The 21,949-nt window shown below is 40.1% G+C and overlaps 1 protein-coding gene across 10 annotated transcripts in view; it reads right to left on the bottom strand.

Annotated features, from left to right (window-relative positions):
• LDB2 (LIM domain binding 2) overlaps nucleotides 1–21,949 on the bottom strand; it is a 283,223-nt gene that overhangs the window by 47,928 nt on the left and 213,346 nt on the right. For all 10 annotated transcript variants that reach the window (XM_074951638.1, XM_074951641.1, XM_074951636.1 and 7 more), the window contains exons 3-5: nucleotides 19,396–19,568; nucleotides 13,401–13,523; nucleotides 11,437–11,520 (exon numbers count right to left, since the gene is read on the bottom strand). In XM_074951638.1, coding sequence (XP_074807739.1) covers nucleotides 11,437–11,520; nucleotides 13,401–13,523; nucleotides 19,396–19,568 — 380 coding nt within the window. The remainder of the gene's footprint in view (nucleotides 1–11,436; nucleotides 11,521–13,400; nucleotides 13,524–19,395; nucleotides 19,569–21,949) is intronic.

The raw sequence follows: 21,949 nt of genomic DNA, 5'->3' as shown, positions 1-21,949 counted from the left end.
TTGGGTATCTCAGAGCTGAGAACCCCAAAACAGCTAGTCACTTTTGAAAATCTTGGCTTACATTTTTATTTAGGGCCCATTGCTATTTTTTCGAATAGAAAGTGGTGAGACTATTTTCCGGTTTGGGGAACATTTGGGTGTACAAGACAAAGCAAACTCAGAACAAGCGATACAAAAGCTACTCAAACAAAACAAAATGGTTAGTTTTGTAATTACAATTGTTATATGTGCTTTCTCACTTCAGTTAATAGTCACATCAAAGTACCATTGCCTTGTCTGTCTCCTTAGCTGTTCCTGTGTGGATTCACAGAGTTCAACCAAATCACCATAAAGAGAAAGTTGAACTCCAAGAAATAAAATAGTTACATTTGCTGCTTAGGATCCTTTTGGCTGTTCAAGCTTTGGTCCTTTGCGAAACAGGAAAAACATACCGATGTTGAGTTTTTTACATGAATTCATGCTATTTGCACAGTCTGCCATTTAATATCAGTGAATGGTGGCTATTCACTTACAGTGAAATTCACTCCTGCCTACATAAAGCTAGAGTAATCAGGCGTTGTGCAAGAATATAAACACAGGTTGGGGGGATGGAATTTGTCTACCAAGCTTACCAGCAAACCACGTAACTGCAATGCAGCTCTTTTGCTGCTAATGCTTCAGACTATGGGACACCCTGTGAAGACCTAGTGCAGCGATTTTAAGCCATTGGATTTGGATCAGTACCTATTCCTTGACTGCCTCTGAGTATACATCCCTCTCTTCACAGTCCTATTTGTATCACGCACACCACTGGTATTTGATAAACAACAAATCATTCTGCCATTCTGACTGCCTGGAACAAAATGTTGGGATTGGCATTGTCAGGTCCTCATATAATCCTACTTCCCTAATTCTCATGTCTTAGTACTATTTATGATTGTATTGCATTCTAGTATAGGTTATTCATCCTGTCCTCTAAAAACTGCCCTAAGGCTCTATTTTGGCCCTCTTTTTTCCCCTCCTTCTATCTTATCTCCCAAGATAACGTTCCTAACATTCTCTCTACCATCTTTCTGTCTTTTTCTAAACTGCCCACATCATGCTATACCCTGATTTCCCACTCCTGAAGAGACTGAAGACCTCTTTGTCTCAATCTCTCTATCAGCCTCCCATTCTCTTTAATCTAGACCTTAATTTTGCTCCCAAGATCATGTGTTTGTATGTCCACAGTGCACCAATAGTCAGTTTGAATTCATGCACAATATATTTTGCTTTTAGGACTCTCTTAAACTAAGACCCAAGAGCCCATCACAGTGTCCTGTATGTGAAAATTTGCCTTCACTACTTCCGCAATTTTGATAGAATTTGTCTCTGCCTCACTTGAAATGCTTAATGCTTTAATCACTTACTCCCTTGCTGCCACCATTCCCTCTTGTTTATTGTCTTCCTAAATTCCTATTATCTAGAGAAACAAATACTATGCCAAGAAACAGAACTGATCATCCATATCTATACTACTGGCATCCGCACTGGCTTCCTCTGCATCTCAAAATCCCATTAAAAATTGCCTTCCTGGTTTTCAAAATTCTTGAGACACTTGCTCCGGCCTACTTTTCCTCTATCTGCCTAAGCTTCCCCATCTACAAAATATGTATCCTTTTTTGTAAAGTGCTTTGAGATTGATGGATAAAAAGTGCTACATAAGAGACAATTATAATTGACAACTTTATGACCTTGTATCCATCTCTTGACTCTGTTACCCTAGATTTGGTCTCCTCTTTACAATATAGCTTAGTTGTATGTTCATCTTTTACTTGAGCTAGCCCCCTATCCCTTTCATCTTGATCATTTCTTTTCTGTAAACTGTTTCTTAAGAACTTCTTTTCCCCTTTCTCTTCAGGTTATGATGGAAGGATTCTTGCTGTAAAGCGTTTTGTGACACTGTATATTAAAGAACGTTATATTTTTTAAAAACTACCTTGTATTTGATTGTCAAAGATGCATACTTCATCAAATTTTCCATTCAGAAAGTACTATCTTATCGTACAAAGAGGTAGACACACAAAAGGGAGGGATACAAGCTACTGTGATTGCCACTAAAATAAACACTTCCTGCAATATAGTGTTCGCCTCACTAGAAATTCCGTGGCAGTATGACCTGATTAAGAACATAAGAACGGCCATACTGGGTCAGACAAAAGGTCCATCTAACCCAGTATCCTGTCTTCTGACAGTGACCAATGCCTGTTGCTTCAGAGGGTATGAACAGAACTGGTAATTATCAAGTGATCCATCCCCTGTAGCCCAGTCCCAACTTCTGGCAGCACAGATTATAGGCAGCACAGGTAGACTGTAGATTCCTCTGGCTATCGTTGTCTGGCATTTTCATAGATTCATAGATATTTAGGTCAGAAGGGACCATTATGATCATCTAGTCTGACCTCTTGCACAACGCAGGCCACAGAATTTCACCCACCACTCCTACAAAAAAAACCTCACACCTATATCTGTGCTATTGAAGTCCTCAAATCGTAGTTTAAAGACTTCAAGGAGCAGAGAATCCTCGAGCAAGTGACCCGTGCCCCATGCTACAGAGAAAGGCGAAAAAACTCCAGGGCCTCTTCCAATCTGCCCTGGAGGAAAATTCCTTCCCGACCCCAAATATGGCGATCAGCTAAACCCTGAGCATATGGGCAAGATTCATCAGCCAGATATTACAGAAAATTCTTTCCTGGGTAACTCGGATCTCACCCCATCTAATAGCCCATCACAGGCCATTGGGCCTATTTACCATGAATATTTAATTACCAAAACCATGTTATCCCATCATACCATCTCCTCCATAAACTTATCGAGTTTAATCTTAAAGCCAGATAGATCTTTTGCCCCCACTGCTTCCCTTGGAAGGCTATTCCAAAACTTCACTCCTCCGATGATTAAAAACCTTCATCTAATTTCTAGTCTAAATTTCCTAGTGGCCAGTTTATATCCATTTGTTCTTGTGTCCACATTGGTACTGAGCTTAAATAATTCCTCTCCCTCTCTGGTATTTATCCCTCTGATATATTTATAGAGAGCAATCATATCTCCCCTCAACCTTCTTTTAGTTAGGCTAAACAAGCCAAGCTCCCTGAGTCTCCTTTCATAAGACAAGTTTTCCATTCCTCGGATCATCCTAGTAGCCCTTCTCTGTACCTGTTCCAGTTTGAATTCATCCTTCTTAAACATGGGAGACCAGAAATGCACACAGTATTCCAGGTGAGGTCTCACCAGTGCCTTGTATAACGGTACTAAAACCTCCTTATCCCTACTGGAAATACCTCTCTTGATGCATCCCAAGATCGCATTAGCTTTTTTCACGGCCGTATCACATTGGCGGCTCATAGTCATCCTATGATCAACCAATACTCCAAGGTCCTTTTCCTCCTCCGTTACTTCTAATTGATGCGTCCCTAGCTTATAACTAAAATTCTTGTTATTAATCCCTAAATGCATGACCTTACACTTCTCACTATTAAATTTCATCCTATTACTATTACTCCAGTTTACAAGGTCATCCAGATCCTCCTGTAGGGTATCCCTGTCCTTCTCTAAATTGGCAATACATCCCAGCTTTGTATCATCCGCAAACTTTATTAGCACACGCCCACTTTTTGTGCCAAGGTCAGTAATAAAAAGATTAAATAAGATTGGTCCCAAAACCGATCCTTGAGGAACTCCACTGGTAACCTCCCTCCAGCCTGACAATTCACCTTTCAGTAGGACCCGTTGTAGTCTCCCCTTTAACCAATTCCTTATCCACCTTTCAATTTTCCTATTGATCCCCATCTTATCCAATTTAACTAATAATTCCCCATGTGGCACGGTATCAAATGCCTTACTAAAATCTAGGTAAATTAGATCCACTGCGTTTCCTTTGTCTAAAAAATCTGTTACTTTCTCAAAGAAGGAGATCAGTTTGGTTTGGCACGATCTACCTTTTGTAAAACCATGTTGTATTTTGTCCCATTTACCATTGACTTCAATGTCCTTAACTACCTTCTCCTTCAAAATTTTTTCCAAGACCTTGCATACTACAGATGTCAAACTAACAGGCCTATAATTACCCGGATCACTTTTTTTCCCTTTCTTAAAAATAGGAAGTATGTTAGCAATTCTCCAATCATACAGTACAACCCCTGAGTTTACAGATTCATTAAAAATTCTTGCTAATGGGCTTGCAATTTCTTGTGCCAATTCTTTTAATATTCTTGGATCAAGATTATCTGGGCCCCCCGATTTAGTCCCATTAAGCTGTTTGAGTTTCGCTTCTACCTCAAATATGGTAATGTCTACCTCCATATCCTCATTCCCATTTGTCATGCTACCATTATCCCTAAGATCCTCTTTAGTCTTATTAAAGACTGAGGCAAAGTATTTGTTTAGATATTGGGCCATGCCTGCTTTCAGTTGCTTATAACTTTGCCAATTCAATCCAGTTGGACTGAAATTTCTCAAGGAGGGTGCCTTTCCCTCAGGCTGAAAGTTTCTGGAAAGTTTCAGGTAAAATGATTTAGCCATTTCTGAGAATGAGTTTAAGAGAAAATAAATTTTTTCTGCACATGTTAAAAAATAAAACTATTATAACTGATTTGTTGAAAAGTTCTGGCACCTCCATGCTTTGGAGCAGGGACTAAACATTTGGCAGGAAGGTCACCTTAGTGTCAGAGCTGTGCCTTTTGCTGTCCCCAGAAAAATCACCCAAATTTGGCCAAATTGTAAATCTCAGGTTGTATGTGCTCTGCAGAGACTTAGCTCATCAGCTAAATCTCTGGAGATTTCATCTGCACTGAACGTGCTCCATCCCCTCATTGCTCCTACCTTTAATTGAGCTGTGCATGCTCATCTTCATAGATCAACTGAGCATGCTCCATCCTGGGGCTGGAGGGGCTGAGCCAGACTTTCCTTGACATTGCTCCTCCCAGCTGCGTGGGGCTGTGGCAATGGAACCGAGAGCAGGCAGATGCTCCTGTGCTCCCAATGCCCACTGATGGTGCCCAGGCAGTGAGGAGGAGGAGGAAACAGCCTGACTGGGATTCAGGGGAGGGAGAGAAGGTAGAAGTGGGAAAGGGAGGAGGCATGGGCAGGACTCAGGAGGAGCAGGGGCATGAATTGGGTGGAGATTAGCAGCTGGAGCAGGACAGGAGCCAAGCAGCAGGCAGGTAGGCGGGAGTCAGAGGAGACAGATGTGTATGGCAGGAGCAGAAGGGAACAGGAAAAGGCTGAGGTGGGGGAAAGAGGCAGAAGGATCTGTAACCACTAGAGCACAATCCCCTATAGAACATGGAGTTGAACCCAAGAGTCCTGAGTGTCAACATTCCTTCACTGTCTAGGAAATTGCTGTGACACCGCTGGCGCTTTATGTATCTCATCCCCTTCTAGTGGTGGGTCCACCTTCCACAGCTACCATTAAAGGACGACCCATCACTCTCACAGATCTTGGGAGACAGGCCAGTCCTTGCTTACAGACAGCCCCCCAACCTGAAACAAATACTCACCAGCAGCCTGCCACCACACAACAAAAACACTAACCAAGAAACCTATCCTTGCAACAATGCCCTTTGCCAACTGTGTCCACATATCTATTCAGGGGACACCATCATAGGGCCTAATCACATCAGCCACACTATCAGAGGCTCGTTCACCTGCGCATCTACCAATGTGATATATGCCATCATGTGCCAGCAATGCCCCTCTGCCATGTACATTGCCCAAACTGGACAGTCTCTACGTAAAAGAATAAACGGATACAAATCAGACGTCAAGAATTATAACATTCAAAAACCAGTCGGAGAACACTTCAGTCTCTCTGGTCACTCGATTACAGACCTAAAAGTGGCAGTTCTGCTACAAAAAAACTTGAAAAATGGACTCCAACGAGAGACTGCTGAATTGGAATTAATTTGCAAACTGGATACAATTAACTTAGGCTTGAATAAAGACTGGGAGTGGATGTGTCATTACACAAAGTAAAACTATTTCCCCTTGTTTATTTCCCCTCCTACTGTCCTTGTCAACTGCTGGAAATGGCCCACCTTGATTATCACTACAAAAGGTCCCCCGTCCCCTCCACCCGCGCCGCTCTCCTGCTGGTAATAGCTCACCTTTCCTGATCACGCTTGTTACAGTCTGTATGGTAACACCCATTGTTTCATGTTCTCTGTGTATATAAAATCTCCCCACTATATTTTCTACTGTATGCATCCGATGAAGTGAGCTGTAGCTCACGAAAGCTTATGCTCTAATAAATTGGTTAGTCTCTAAGGTGCCAGAAGTCCTCCTTTTCTCTTAGCTCATGTGGAGCTCCAGTAGTAGAGAACTGTGCCATTCTGATCTAAAGATTCCAAACTTCCTGATGACCCACGCTGGAAGTTGGTATGGTTCCACATTATTAAACTTCTGTTTTTTCAATTTCTACTTATATTAAAAACATAGGAAATTACATCAAAAATATTACAGTTGCAAAGTCAAGCTCTCAGAAGTCAGGAAATGCCAGAAATAAGGTTGGTGTGCCCCCTCTACTCCACCCGTGTGTATACATTCTGACAGTGTTTAATTACATGATCACATACTATTGTTTCTACAGGGTCCCTCTTTCAGGGCACAGGATGGACTTGCTCTGGGAATATTAGGACCCCTCCCTCATTTGTTGCTAAAATTTGAACTCAAGTGGTGAATGGGGCAGGGAACTCCAGGAAAACAAAGGATGGCCTCATGGTTAAGGCAATTGAATTCTCCAGACTTTCTGGAGAAAAATTCTATCCCTGCTTCTGTCACAGAGTGGGCCAGTCACTTAAACAAAACTTTTCACATGGGGAAACAGCATGTTCCTCATTTTCTTTTGATTTGCAAAAGTGCTCAACTCTTCCAATTACAGGAGCTCTGCTCTGAATATATGAAGTGTTATAACATTCTAAGTCCTCTGAAAAATCAGGCTCTAAATCTCTGAAATTGGGCACCCAGAATTAGTTGACAATTTGACAGTTTTGGCTTTAATCCTTGGCTTCACCTCATAGGGGTGTTGTGAATATAAATTCATTAACATCTGTAAAGGACGAAGATACTATGATGAAAGCACCTTAGAAAAGCCCATGAGGAAATTAATAATTCTGTGTTCAGTGTGGGGTTTAGATGGTTTGCAGTAAATAATACATGGGACCACACACTGAATTATGAAGATAAAAAGAAATATTGAATAGCTACCCATTCAATGAGGACCAGCTATCATGGGCACTAAATGAGGCAGAAGTTCTGTGGGAAAAAATAGCATGTGAACATGTAAATAAGGACTATATGATAATGCACAAGGGGGAACAATTAAGAGGGCAACCTTAATTCTGGCACCTCCTAACTTTTGAGTGCTTGACATTGCAACTTTAATATTCTTTTAATATAGTTTTTTTGGGTGCAATATAACAGTGAAATACTGATCAGATAGTACCACAAATAATTGCAGAACTAGGACCAAACTTCCTGAGCAGAACCCCTAAATGACACTCAAATATTTTGTCCTAACACCCATATTTATACATGCAAACTCCTTAATGGCACATTAAAAGGAATAATTTTATGCATAAGTGTATATTTTGCATGTACAAATTTAAAATGTGCATGCATAACAGGTACGCATATAAACAGTGTGGATGCAATTTAAGTGTCCCCTTTCAAAATGTTATCCCATTATATAATTTATTATGTTAGCCTTCTAAGACTAGAAGTCTGAAAATGTCTAGTGAGAAACCAATTAAGTAAAACCTGGGCTCAAGGGGTTATTGCCCCCAAAATTGACATTTGCAATAGTGACATTTTGTTATTGGGGTGCATAATAGAGAATTGGATAATTTATAATTAAGGCTCAGATCATGGCTGGGTTTAACACACTCATACAAGGACATATGGGAGAAAAAGACCTCTCACTTCCCCTCTGGCCTGCCTGGATCATTGCCCAGACATTGGGTGGGGAGGGCTGACTCTACAGAGCTGGTTCTTCCTGTGCAGGGGGTGGGCGGAGGTTGGGGAATGGGCAGAGCTTTGGTTGCACTCACCCCAACACACAAGTGAGTAGAGCTGAATTGGCTTGAGGGGAAGATGGAATATCTACATCTGGTAAAGAGCTGTAACAAACTACTCCATTCCCTTCCTTCCCCAGAGCAAGGGAGAAGCAGAGGAGGAATTCTGGGCTCCTGATGGACAGCATAGGGCTGTGCCTAAAGGTTCCATCTAGCCGCAACTGCTTACAAAGCTGGAGTGACATTTTTTTAAACTTCAAGTATGTGAGAAATGTAGCTTTGTTTTTTGGAATATGAAATTGTACGGGACAGGGACAGAGAGGAATTTGAGCTCTAAAATATAAGGGAATGGTACTCCAAGTATATCCCTATTGTTCAGACTTGGTTCAAGTCCATTGTAAATTAGATGTATCTAAATTCATACCTAAGGGGCGTAGCTGAGTATCTAACAAAGCACACAGGTAACAATTTACCTACCTAAAATTCTTACAATCTGATAGGAACTGTTCTATGGACTGTCATGTTCATCCTCTCTCTCTGTATAGGGCTCCTATTCTTTACCTAGAGTGTTGATTGAGGGTAGGATATAGTTCTTAGCCTTAATATCTGATTTTTTACAATATCCAAAACTTGCTAAGAAACAAAATAAAAACAGTAGTTGATATTAATTTAAAACCTATGAGGTATCGTTCACTGTTTCTCAGAGGACTACCAGTAACTAATGAATCCTATGCAAGAGCTACAGCAAAGCATGCTGACCTCACTGATAAGCTAATCAATTATGCTGGTACAAAACAAGGTAATAACCAAACCAAAAGAAAACCCATGTTCTTTACAGAACCAGGAGGGAGTGGGGAGAAAGCACATTTGCCAAATCCAACATGGCAAAACTGGTAGGGCTGTAAATTTTGTTTCAAGTTTCCAAGAAAATATTTTTAAGATTTCTACCTCCCTCCAGCCTTTAACAAAATTAATGTTCCTCTAAGCACAGCAGCTTTATTTCCACCAACTCAAAGTGAATAAAGAAAAAACAGAGTACACAGGTTGAAGGTTTGAATAGCCGAAATTGTAATTATCCCAAATAATAGGGATATGCTATACTATAGTGTTTACAGAGTACAACATACACGCTACACCTTTATAACAGCAGTATCTTAAATCAAGGTTTAAATTCTGCTTTTAAAAAGACTGCAGCATAGCTGACTGCAGCATAGCTCACTGCTGTGTGTGCTTTGGAGAATAAAAATGATTAATTCTGCCCATCAGTGAAGTTTTTTCTTATGATTATCACAAGCCTTTGCAGCATGCAGAAAAGAAAAATGCAAATCATGTACAGGCTTATGTTTAAAACCTTATTTAAAAATACATAACAATACTAATTATTAAACATCAGAAAGGTTTAAATAAAAATCAGGTAAAATGCTGACTTTTAAAAACTTAAACATAGCTGCATTTAACAGATTTTTTTTTTCAGTGAACGATTTTACAGCTCTGGGTTAGGAAGGGATTTTTTTTCAAAATTAACAGAAGAAAACGATGGGAAAAGAAGTAAATCAAACTGGAAGTGTATCGTCTCATGTGAGCGCCAATGATGAGCTGCAGATCTGAAAAGAGCAGAATGATCAATTCATCACTACAAAGCAGAAAGAAGCAGAGACTGCCTCGAAAAAGATTTCCTTTTGGAATCACCATGGCCAAGAGTCAGCGAAAGCTTTGTACTCAGGGACCTAATGTTGCCTATTAAACTAACAAAACTAGACCACTCCGGAAGAAAAAAAAAGGTAAGGTTTCATCATTTAATCCCCTTCCACTTCACTGTGTATCGTCCCAGTGCTTATATTGATACCATTCCCCCGCCCCCTGCCGACAGGATGATACCAGCATGGACAGTTCATGCCAAATGTGCACTAATCTATATCTCAGAGTTTCTGCCTATTTCATTAGTCTAGCTCACATTCAACAGTTAGAGAACATGTAGCAAAGGAATTGTAAGGTGTTGGCAGTTGCTAGAGTGATAGAGTGTTGCAAATTCAAAATGGCACTCCCTGAACCATATAAGATTGCACACGGAACACCACCACACATACATCTGATTGTAGAATTTCTACTTGCAACACTTCTAATATGCTGTTTTATTTCACCTCAGGTTTTGTGCTGAATTCTGCTCTCAGTTCCATTGGGGTAAACTTGCCCTGTATAACTGAGAGTAGCATTTGAGCTATTGTTTTTAATCTGATGCTAAATAAGTAATTAGCAATGACCATCTAGTCAACTGGGGGAACAAGGGCATAGCCATAGAGACGTCTTGGTGAGATCTCACCTTAGACCCTAGTCCTGCAAGTTATCCCTGTGCTCACATAGAGCCTCACTGATTTCAGTGGGGTTCTGCTTGGTGCAGGTCTCTGTTTGCCTGGAACATTTTGTAGAATCATGACCCTCACTGAATTGCAGCTGATTTAACTGCTATTCTGTGCAGCTCTGCATTGGGCTGATAACATTTTCATCTTCCAGAATACTCTTGTTTTTCTAAAAGCCCAAACATTTTGAATAACTATTCACTTAATTAAAAGGAAAAACAAACAATTACTAGTGTCCACTGGTGCATTGTTAGGTACCTTGCCTCATTTTACTGTCTTAATAATATTTCCAAAACTAGAAATGATTTGCATTTTAACCATAACAATATTAACTTCCCAGACTCTTATTTCAGTGTGTGCACTGTGAACCCACACAGGAGAATACTTTCAGAAAATAAAAATAAACTAACAAACTTTGAATGCACTTCAAGGTTCAGAAAGCAATGGGAACAAATGCATTATTTAATCATAAAAAAATTTAGACAATGTAGTGCAAAGCTGAGGAAAGAACTCTGGCTCCCAGAGGCAAAGCAGGGTGGAAGCATGGAGGGTATGCCTGCTTTCAGAGCTGGACATGTGCCTTCTCTTAATACTGTTTCTTATTAGGGAGCTAGAAAGGAGGCTGAGACCACTGGATGGTGGTAAGAACTAGCTGCAGTTTTCTCAGAAACAGTGAGTAGAGACAAGAGAAAACAAATAAGAAATCTGAGCAAAACAGGATGGAAAACTTCTAGTTTACAAACAATAAATCCTGTTAAATTATGCAAAGTTGAAAAGAAAGCCCAGGAAAAACACAGGAGCAGATCCAGCTTCCATTCAAGTCAATGATAAATTTTCTATTCACTTCAATAGGGCAGGTCTGAGCCCCAACATTGCTATGTGCTGCTTTGTTACCCTAATTCCAATCACAATATTACTCCCCGCAACCCTCATTAAGGGCTGGTTCCAACCTTCCCTGACTGTCTTAGACCCTGTTTTTGTTATGTTGGCTCAACAATGCTTGTAACCTTTTAAAATTACTCACAATAACTGGCAAGTGCAGTAGCGCTTACCCTGAGGTAGTTGAGGGTGAAGTTAGTCAGACCCATTCGGGTGATGTTTTTGGACAGCTGCTCCAGCACCTGAGGGTCTTGTGCCTAAGTAGGAAGGAAGCAAGGAAATTGGCACTTTGCTTTTGGTTTGTTTTTCGTGGGGGGAAATCACTCTTGTGGAAAAATTACATTTCAAGGCTAGAGTTAAAAGTTAAATAAATAAAACCACTCTGGAGGTCTTTTACTGGATTTCTAATATTAAGCAATACTAATTTGTTGTAAGACAAAGTCCATTTCAGATGGTCTTTCTATAACTCCCTCCTCTGCTCCAGCTCATCTGAAAAGCTAAATGGATTTATATAAAATTACCATTATTTATATTATATTCGCACCTAGGGATCCTAACTGAGATTGGGACCCCAGTGTAGTAGACACTGTACAAAAGATATAGTACGAGATAGTGACCATCCCCAAGTTTGTAATCTTTTTGTATCACATTCTTCTAAATACATAACTCTTGCTTTAAGTGATTAACCCAGTTGTGCAAACTCTCATTTACTTTCATGAGGGTTCTGTGTCGGAGGGCTTGTAGGATCAGGCCACAGACTAGCAGATCTTCTGGTAGGGACTGTGGGTTAGATTTTCAAAGGTATTTAGAAGCCTAAAGGTGCAGATAGGCAATTAGTGGGATTTTCACCTACTTAGGTGCTTCTGAAAATCTCACTAGGTGCCTATCTGTATATTTAGGAATATAAATATCTTTGGGCCTATGTCCTTAAAACCTCTATGGCGCTGATCCTGCAATTCACTGTGTGCAGCTGGAGTCCCATTGACTTCAGTATTTGTACAGAGCCACTGGACTGGCAGGGCCCAGCTTACACATAGAAGATGCTGCTGGGTAGGAGAGAGAGTGAGCTAGAAGGTTCCTGGGAGCTGCAGTTCCCAGCATGCCCTAAGGGAAGGAGAGGGTGGTGTGCAGAAAACTCCTTGCAAGCCTGAGACCGAGCATGAAGCTGTTTCTTCCTCTGGATCCCTGGGCTCTGGGGGATAGAGGGGAATGGGTGTCTGGGCAAGGGGAGCCTCACGGTTGGGTTCTGGGGAGGAGGAGGTTCAGGTATATTGGTTGTGGGGGCCTTGCAGGTGGGCTCTGGGGGGAGGCGTTGTGGGTGTCTGGCTCCCTGTTGGGTTCTGGGGAGGGGGAAAGGGGGCAGAGAAACAGGAACTGAGTTGTCATTGGGGTTTCTTTAACTCTCTGATCCTGGGGGAATTTTTGTGTGTGTCTGTATTGTTACAGACATGCTTGCTCACAGGTATTTTGAAACAAATTACCAAAATACTTGAAACTGGCATGATTATGTAAGATTTTCAGAATTTTGCAGAATTTTAAAATATTGTTAACAGAATTTTTAAGTTTTTGGTGCAGAATGCCCCCAGGAGTAACAATGTAAAAGTACTCTGGAATTCTGGTTCATGTCATAACAGAGAAGGGGCTTTCAATGTGAAAATAGGATCTGGAATCAGGTTCCGAAGTTTTGGTTTGGGCCCATCTCTACCAAAAATGTGTGTATGTATGTAGTTGCTACCTCCTGTGAGTATAAAAATCAGCTTTCACATTTAAGGGGAAATTCTTCCCTCAGCTACAGTGATGAAAGCTCACTGAGTTCAGTGGAGTTGCCTCAATATAAATGAAAGCAGACTTTGGCCCCAAATCTTTGTCATGCAACCCACGATGACAAAATGGGATTCAAGAAAAAATGTATTAGAGCGAAGTGAAAAATAACTGTGAAAATATAGTTACAATATAGTCTTACACGAAACACTGAGAAACAGGGGAGAGCGATGAAAGAAGGGCTTATAAATTAATGCGGTTGCAGTCAGAACAAAATATTTATAGTTAATTGCCTGGGCTGTGAAATTTGCTGGAGTTCTTTAAAAACATAATCTCATCTCTTTGCATTAGGTCAAATGGAAAAAGGATTACTTACATGCATGGCTAGAATGCTGCGTGGGACTAATTCTCTGTACTGTCTAATGGTAAAGTGCCATGTTTTTATTCTCATAAGATCATCAAAGGTAAACTCCAAGATAAGACGCCCTTCTGTGCATACCTAGGATTAATAAAACACATGAAATAAAATCTTCCAGGAAATCTGTGCAGAATTACAGTATTCTCATTCATTTAAACTAACCACCAAAATATCATCTGTATTTTAGTGTTCACTGTCATTGGGTTAATTGTTTCCCCTTCTCTAGAAAAAGAATTAGGGAAAGTAACTTCACAGCGGAGACAATAACTTATTATACTCTAGATTTTATAGCATTGAGTGCACTAAATCTTATTTATTGCACCATATCTGTTTCCCTTTTAATCACAACTGCTAATTAATGACACTAAACCTTTCAGCATAGGTGACTGTTGTGCATACTTGATGTCAAGCTGCTGAACCAGTCGTTCCCAACCTTTTGAAGTTTGATCCTCCCTACTAATGGGTTAATGTATAAATGCTCCATTTGCATCCACTAGCAGTGCATAATGCCCCAGCATGGTTGCTGTCAATACTCATTTTTCTTATTCCCTTTTTCCAAGTGCTTCCTCCCCATATACACACCCACTTATTATTTTTAATCTGGTTTTCTTCTCTCATTTTCTTTCTCTTTTATCAGCTGCCTATACCACAGATTTGCCACTAACCAGAAAGCTACATGCAGGTGTCCCTGGGTCTGCATTGGTAGCTCCATGAGGCTGACTCCCATGTGATATTGAAGCTGAGTGTTGTGGGGGCAAAGAAGAAACACTTAGACCAGTATGCCAGTGCCTGATCTTGTAGCCCTGTACATGTGAGCTGCCCTCCACAGTCAAATAATTCATATCATACTGTGAAGGATGCTGTATTAGAAAAGCAAGGGGGTGGGCGGGCAGGTAGAAGGATGGGTAAATGCAGTTGGGTACTGCAGGAGAAGGGAGGGGAAGTGACTGGCATTCATAGAGCTGCCCACAGCTTTATCTGTGAGCAGTGAAGTATCTGAGTATCATGGGCCTGTCATGCATTCAGTCTTCTTAAGGGTGCCAAATGCACTCCTTGCATGGTGCCCTGGCTAGTGGATCCCCGAAGCATTGTACACATTAGCAGCACTGGAATTCTTTTAAAGAAACTGGTTATGAATTTAGTCTCAAAGCTCCTGTTAGGAGTTAGTATGACTGTAGGAACCTGCAGTGAAAGAAATAATGAAAGGAGAGAGACAGTAATTAGTGAAATCTTCTTACAGTACTGTGCACAGACAATTAGATAACAATCTTCCATTAAAAAAAAGACACTTATTGCAACTTTAATCAAATAATAGCTGAATTAAATAAAACAAATTGTAATGCTAGTTTACTAGTTAGTCTGTTTGCACATTGGTGTGATCACCAAACCCAGATTTATTTAGTTTGTGGTTTTGCAGTGCGTATTTTTTCTGATTAACTACTTATTTGATGCCATTTGGTGTCTCCTCACAGTTTGATCAGCTTTAGCATACTATTCAAAACCACTTAGGCTAGACTACCAGGCATATTGTGCAGGCAAAATATTGTAGGCCTGGGAAAGAGAAACTTGTTAATAGGATTCTCTTATTCACTGTACCTCAGTCATGCATTCAGGTTTTGTATTGCTGATGGCCTATATGCAGGATTCATTCCCTCCCTTGACTCTTTGATGTTCTTATCATTTTCATACTAAGATTAAAAATTTCACACCCACGACTCTAATACACCAGTGTGAGGTAGCTGAGCCTATCAATATTACTGTACTGAGGCCAAGGATCCTGGTTATTGCCAAGTTAATATTAAACTACTTCAGGTTTATAATAATGTCTTATAATAATATCCCATAGGCTCACAAATATGTCTTCTCTGAAATGGTAAGAAATATAGCTCTCAATAGACTTTATTTTATGCACGTATGTTAACAAATGGTCACCGAAAAGCTGGAACACATACCTCATATCATTGGCAAAATTTTACACATCTCATAAAGGAATTTAATTTTCCCCTCTACAAAATAATTTCAGGTATTACTTCTAATCAATAAAATTAATGTAGTTCTTATTTGAAGTTGGCCTCTTTTTTTAAAGAAAAGGTGCCTTTCCCACAGAATCCAAAATCAAAAGGGTCTCCAATTAAGAAAACATTTTCTGTTGTGCTGAATTCATGTTACCTTACTGTGAGCTCTGACATTTTGTTTCTGTGGTAACCAAAATCAGCTGATTAGTTGGCATGGCAACAGAAAAGATGTAATCCCAGCAGACACACTCTAATCAATGCCCCCAGCACAGATGGTCTCCGGAGGATCAACAAGAAAGAGGCTGGCAGGCATTCAGTATACCACGTGGTAGCTCTAGACTAGGCCAGGAAAAAGAAAACTAAAAAAGAACATTTCTCAAACTAACCAATAGCTTTTTAACCCCTTCCTTGCATTGATTAATTGTAGGCTAGTCAGTGGGTTGCACCCATAAAAAATGACCTTAAAATTGCTTTTTATTGGATAGAATGTAGTTTTTCTAAAATAAGAAATCTTTTCTTCCATTTTCAGCCCATATTAATAGATCATTTCTCAACCCTGTTCCTTTACTTGAAAAGCAGTCTAAAGCTTATATGAATACATAAAATTAGTAAGATTATTTACTCAGTAAGAGTTAAAAAAGATAAAGTGAGCTTTAGTGTTATACTTGTGAAGTATGGATGATTGAGTCATTGTCAACTGCAGAGAAAAAAGTATTTTTATTATAACGATATGTGCATGTAGGCTATTACCATTTTTTAGTAGCACTGATCTCTGTAAAGTTCATTTATGTGAGGCTATTGGGAAATACAAAAACCACTAGCACTAAAAAACAGCTCAACTACCATATAAAGTTTGAGAATAAGTAAATTATAAGAGTCTAGGTTAATTCTGTGAGAGCAGTGCTTCCATTGTGTGAAGGAAAAAAAATCTAAAATCCAAACACCAGGGTGACTTAACATGGTAGCTTGGATGTTTAGAACCTGATTTTACTTTCACAGAAGTCAGTGGCAAACCTGTTAACTAGGACCTTTAATCCTGAACATGTATTTCCCTTCTTTTATTAGCTTTAATTCACACCCTGAATGTTATTAAAATATTTGTATTAATTTATTTCCTTTGGTTTTATTAAAAATGTATCATTTACTTCTTAGTTCAGTAAGATATTTAAGTACTTGGGTAACTGTAAGCAAGTGAATAACCCCATTGAAGTCAGTTTTGACTACTTGTGCTTAAAGTCAGGTATATGCTTGAGTACCTTGCTTAAAAAAGAAAAAAATTACTAATCTCATATTTACTCAGTACTATCTAATAAATTGACCTAAGCAGGAAAATATAAAAATGCATAGCATGTGGATCATTGATGCAACAGATGATCAAACCTCTATCAGGACTGTTCCAGACTATTGTATTAAAACTACTTAGAGAATTTTTAGCTTGCAGACTGTTCATCAGACCAAAGTGGGTGCTAAACAACAGCAGTGTGCTTGATGAGTTTGCATACTAAAAATTTATTTGAGCATAAGCTTTCAGAGGCATGCATCCGATGAAGTGAGCCGCAGCTCACGAAAGCTTATGCTCAAATAAATTTGTTAGTCTCTAAGGTGCCACAAGTACTCCTGTTCTTTTTGCGGATACAGACTAACATGGCTGCTACTCTGAAACCATACTAAAAATGTTTACAATAGAGTCACTAAAGGAAGGAAAAACCTTACTCGACCAAATTCTGACATAGTGTTAAGTGAGTGAATTAAATTTAATGTAGTTACACATGTTACATGAGGTTTTAATTTTGTCCACTGTACCCATGCCACGAGGGTACGGTTCTGCCATTACATGTGCTGGGTCCCTATTGACTTCACTGGGAGCTGTGCATACATGTTAGAAGGCAAAATTTGGTTCTAACTCACTTTCGAACAAGACAAGTAATGTTTCTCTTTTCTCCCTTATTCTACGTTCTAAAGGTGTTTTGTTAAGAAAAATAATGTTTTAATTGTAAAAACATATAAAAACAATTTAAGTTTTTTCCTGAAGCTAAGTTGAATCCCTGAGTGAACTTTCTATTGAAGTATAGAGATTTCCATTAGAATCCTCAACAGAACCTTCACTAATGGAGCGTGTACGATGTCACTAAGACTCCAATCCTGCAAATCTTTGCACGATTAAGACGAAACTGCCATCAGATATACGAAGTGCTTCTCTTGAAGTAGATGGGATCTGTATATATTCAGCCCAAGCCAGATTTTGGTCCTTAGGAGTGTTTCACCTTTTATTTTTTTGTATCAGCTGGGTACTATTTCCCCTCTGAAGGAACAGCGCTGTAGTACAGTGTGCTGACAACGCAAAACAAATGTGTTAAATCAGCAAAAGTATTTATTGGATGCTAGAGATTCCAAAGGAAGGGTTCCAAAAAACTGCTTCTCTGTGTAATATTGCATTAAACCAACTGACCTGTGTTCTGCCCTTTGGCCAAGTGCATCACAAAGGGGAGAAAAATCATGGAAATGACACAAATGTTGTTCGAGTGCCATGCAGAAGGGACAAGTAGCTACACTATAGCTTCCCTTCCACTGCACATAGACAAACATCTAGCCATGGCTGCAATATGCAAGCTCTTCATAGGCCAGGTGGTGAGGAGGGATCATCTAGGAACAGCTGGTTTACTTGGCATGCTTCCTTCTCGTTGGGGGGCAACATTATGATGCAATACATGCATCATAAACTCAGAGCCCCAGTAACTTGACTTGATTGGAATGTTTTAGTAAAATCTTTGGTTTGTTTGTTTAGTTGTTTTTTGTTTTGTTTTTTTGGGGTCAGAAAATGCCAGTTTGTGGAAACTAATTGGTTTTGACCAAACCTTTCTCAAGTCCAGGATGGACTTTGTGGTCAAAACACTTCAGAAAGAAAAGAGACCCCAGAAAAGCCAATAGCCTAGTGGTTTGAGCACTCACCTGGGATGTAGGAGATGCTAGTTCAAGTACCCTAGAAATGCTCAGTCATCACAATGCCAGCGGCTATATTCTCTGCCTACACTAGAACCTCACCAGTCCCACATGCCAATGAGGAACATAGAACAGGTTTAACTGTTCCCTAAAGGCTCGGATACATTTAATCAGTTCCCTCCCTCTTGTAAAATTCAAAGAGTGGGATTTAGCCATCTGAGGATGCATAAAAATGAGAATAAAAGAGGATGACCTTGGCTAAATAAGCAACGCATACATTTCCATTCTCACTAACCACAGTTTGTTGTAAGTTTTCATTTCAAGTATGTTATTTAATTCCATAAGATTTTTATTTTATTTTAATTTGGTATATCTAATTGCTTTTCTGCCTGTTTGGTCTTGTTTATATAAGTATAATGCATCCTATCTAATTATGTGATTTAGCTGCAAGACTGGAAGGGGCCAAAGCCTGAAGAGAATTCAATCTTCTATCAGATGTGGTGGACACCTGCTTAGGGCCTGATCCAAAGACTGCTGAAATCACTGTAAATCATTCCTTTGACTTCAATGCACTTTGGATCAGGCTCTGTTGTATTAAAGCACCAGCTGTACTGAGACGTCCCAGTCCCCAGTGGGTAAAATATCTAAATAAAGCATGTTAACCAAAATGTATCAACAATGTAATCATTCACTGTTGTTTTAAAATTAAGATGAGATAAAGTACACAGGCAGCTGAAACTTAGTTCCTAAAAGTTTGGTGGCTGTGGTGGCTTAGTTTTATGTGCTTTCTCTTGCAAAACTTCCTAGGAAGACAGCAAAAGGTGCCCACAAAGCTTTCCAGTCATGTAACAAATAATAATAATACAAAATACAAAGGGATGAAAGTGCTTGAGGTATTAGAAATCAACAAAGCCTTTCAGAAAACATAATTATCCTTCAAATACTCCTTGAAACACACACACACAAAATGTAATGTTTTACTGAGTCTTTCCTGTTACCTTGGTAAACATGGGCTTTCCATGCTGGGTGACCATGGTGCATTGATCACAGTCCACTGTGATAGATGAGTTGTGGTATGACTCTTTTGAGTGCTTGAGAATGTAATACAGGTCTGTTACACCTCCTTCAAAGACAGTGCTAAAATAACGAGGAATTAGGGTCCTTCCAATGGCTGTGAGGAAAATACAAAGCAAAAATCAACAAATACTGTAGGTTATAACAAACACAACATCAGTGTTTTTAAGTGAAACTTTCATTTAAAGAATATAATACATGTTCTTGGAGAGCTACAGAACTAGAGTGTCCACCTGCTCCCACTGAAATCAATGGCAAACAGCCTATTCTCTTCAGTAGGTTTGGACCTCGGTTCGTATAGCTTTTTTATACAGTTGGTGAACTAGCTTCTTTCTTCTTGAAGGTTTGGAGATGCTTGTAGATGTTCAAAGGTTATTACTACACAGGAGCCATGCTGAGTAAATCTTGTCTGAAACTTGGATGCAGTATCTCATTTCCATAAATAAATGTGTAACTAAAACCAGAGTGTACATGTGCTTGTGCAAATACATGCATGCACCGAAACATATAACTCTTTATGCATAGAGTACATACACATATATATTAATACAGTATATACAATATATATGTATAGCTAATATAGTCTGTTGAATGGAAAGAGAACTATAGGAGGAAAACAAAATCCCTGCGATTGAAAAAGGGCCTGACAGTGGGATGCAACATATAAAGCCATAGGCTCAGAGCACAGAGCCCATCTGAGATCTCTTTTTCAATTCAAGTGGAAATAGTTGCCTCTGTAATCTAAAACGGCTGAAGATGCACATGGGGTAAACACGCACTGTGATACAAAACCTGCGTCAGCTGACTTGGACTCGTGGGGCTTCGGCTGCAGGGCTATAAAATTGCAGTGCAGATGCTCCAGCTCTGGCTGGAACCCAGGCTCTGAGACCCCACGATGAGGGGGAGGGTCTCAGAGTCCAGGCTCCAGCCCCAGCACCATTGTTTACACTGCAATTTTTAGCCTTACAGTCCCAGCCCAAGTTAGCTGACCTGGTCTCTGAGACTCGGTGCCGCAGGGTTTTTATTGCAGTGTAGATATACCCTGACCATAGAGATGGGCCATATACGAAGAAAGATTTGACCAATAGAGCAACCTGCATTTGTTTTTTAAACCCCAACTCATAGACTTCAGGGGACAAGCCCTGCAATCCTTGGAAACAATTCCCATTGAATTCACATCACTGAAATCAATGGCAGTTTTGAATAAGGACTGCAGGACGTACCTCACAGTAAATAAATAAATAAATAAATAGAGTTCTGAATGTTTTTCAGTTGCACGGAGTAGTGGCAGTAATAGACATCAAAGGGAAATGTGTTACGTGCAATTGATGTTTTCCTGGTCCATTTTTGCAGACAGTTTGGTTGCTACTGGCAACTTAAAACACCAAGACAATATTTTAGGAATAAGTACTTTATAAACAGATCAATATTGTATTTTTAGAATGACTTAATAATACTTTGAACTTACAGTATATTATGTTTTTCACCTGAAAAATGTTTTGCAAATATTAATTAATCCTCAACATTCCTATGTCTATACTCCTGTGTGGTAGTAGGTAAAGATTAACTCCATTATATAGGGGGAAAACCAAGGCAGATAGGTTTATATGGGGAGGGAAACAAAGCCCTGGTCTACACTAGGAGTTGAGGTCGAATTTAGCAGCATTAAATCGATTTAACCCTGCACCCGTCCACACGACGAAGCCCTTTTTTTCGACTTAAAGGGCTCTTAAAATCGATTTCCTTACTCCACCCCTGACAAGGGGATTAGCGCTGAAATCGGCCTTGCTGGGTCGAATTTGGGGTACTGTGGACGCAATTAGACGGTATTGGCCTCCGGGAGCTATCCCAGAGTGCTCCACTGTGACCGCTCTGGACAGCACTCTCAACTCAGATGCACTGGCTAGGCAGACAGGAAAAGGCCTGCGAACTTTTGCATTTCAATTTCCTGTTTGGCCACCGTGGCAAGCCGCAGGTGAGCATGCAGAGCTCATCAGCAGAGGTGAGCATGCAGAGCTCATCAACAGAGGTGACCATGATGGAGTCCCAGAATTGCAAAAGAGCTCCAGCATGGACCGAACGGGAGGTACGGGATCTGATCGCTGTATGGGGAGAGGAATCTGTGCTATCAGAACTCCGTTCCAGTTTTCGAAATGCCAAAACCTTTGTCAAAATCTCCAGGGCATGAAGGACAGAGGCCGTAACAGGGACCCGAAGCAGTGCCGCATGAAACTTAAGGAGCTGAGGCAAGCCTACCAGAAAACCAGAGAGGCGAACGGCCGCTCCGGGTCAGAGCCCAAAACATGCCGCTTCTATGATGAGCTGCATGCCATTTTAGGGGGTTCAGCCACCACTACCCCAGCCGTGTTGTTTGACTCCTTCAATGGAGATGGAGGCAACACGGAAGCAGGTTTTGGGGACGAGGAAGATGATGATGATGATGAGGTTGTAGATAGCTCACAGCAAGCAAGTGGAGAA

Source organism: Natator depressus, chromosome 4 (assembly GCF_965152275.1).
Source record: "Natator depressus isolate rNatDep1 chromosome 4, rNatDep2.hap1, whole genome shotgun sequence".
NCBI lineage: Eukaryota > Metazoa > Chordata > Testudines > Cheloniidae > Natator > Natator depressus.
The sequence above is the reverse complement of the archived record's forward strand: the minus strand, read 5'-3'. Positions and strand labels throughout refer to the sequence as shown.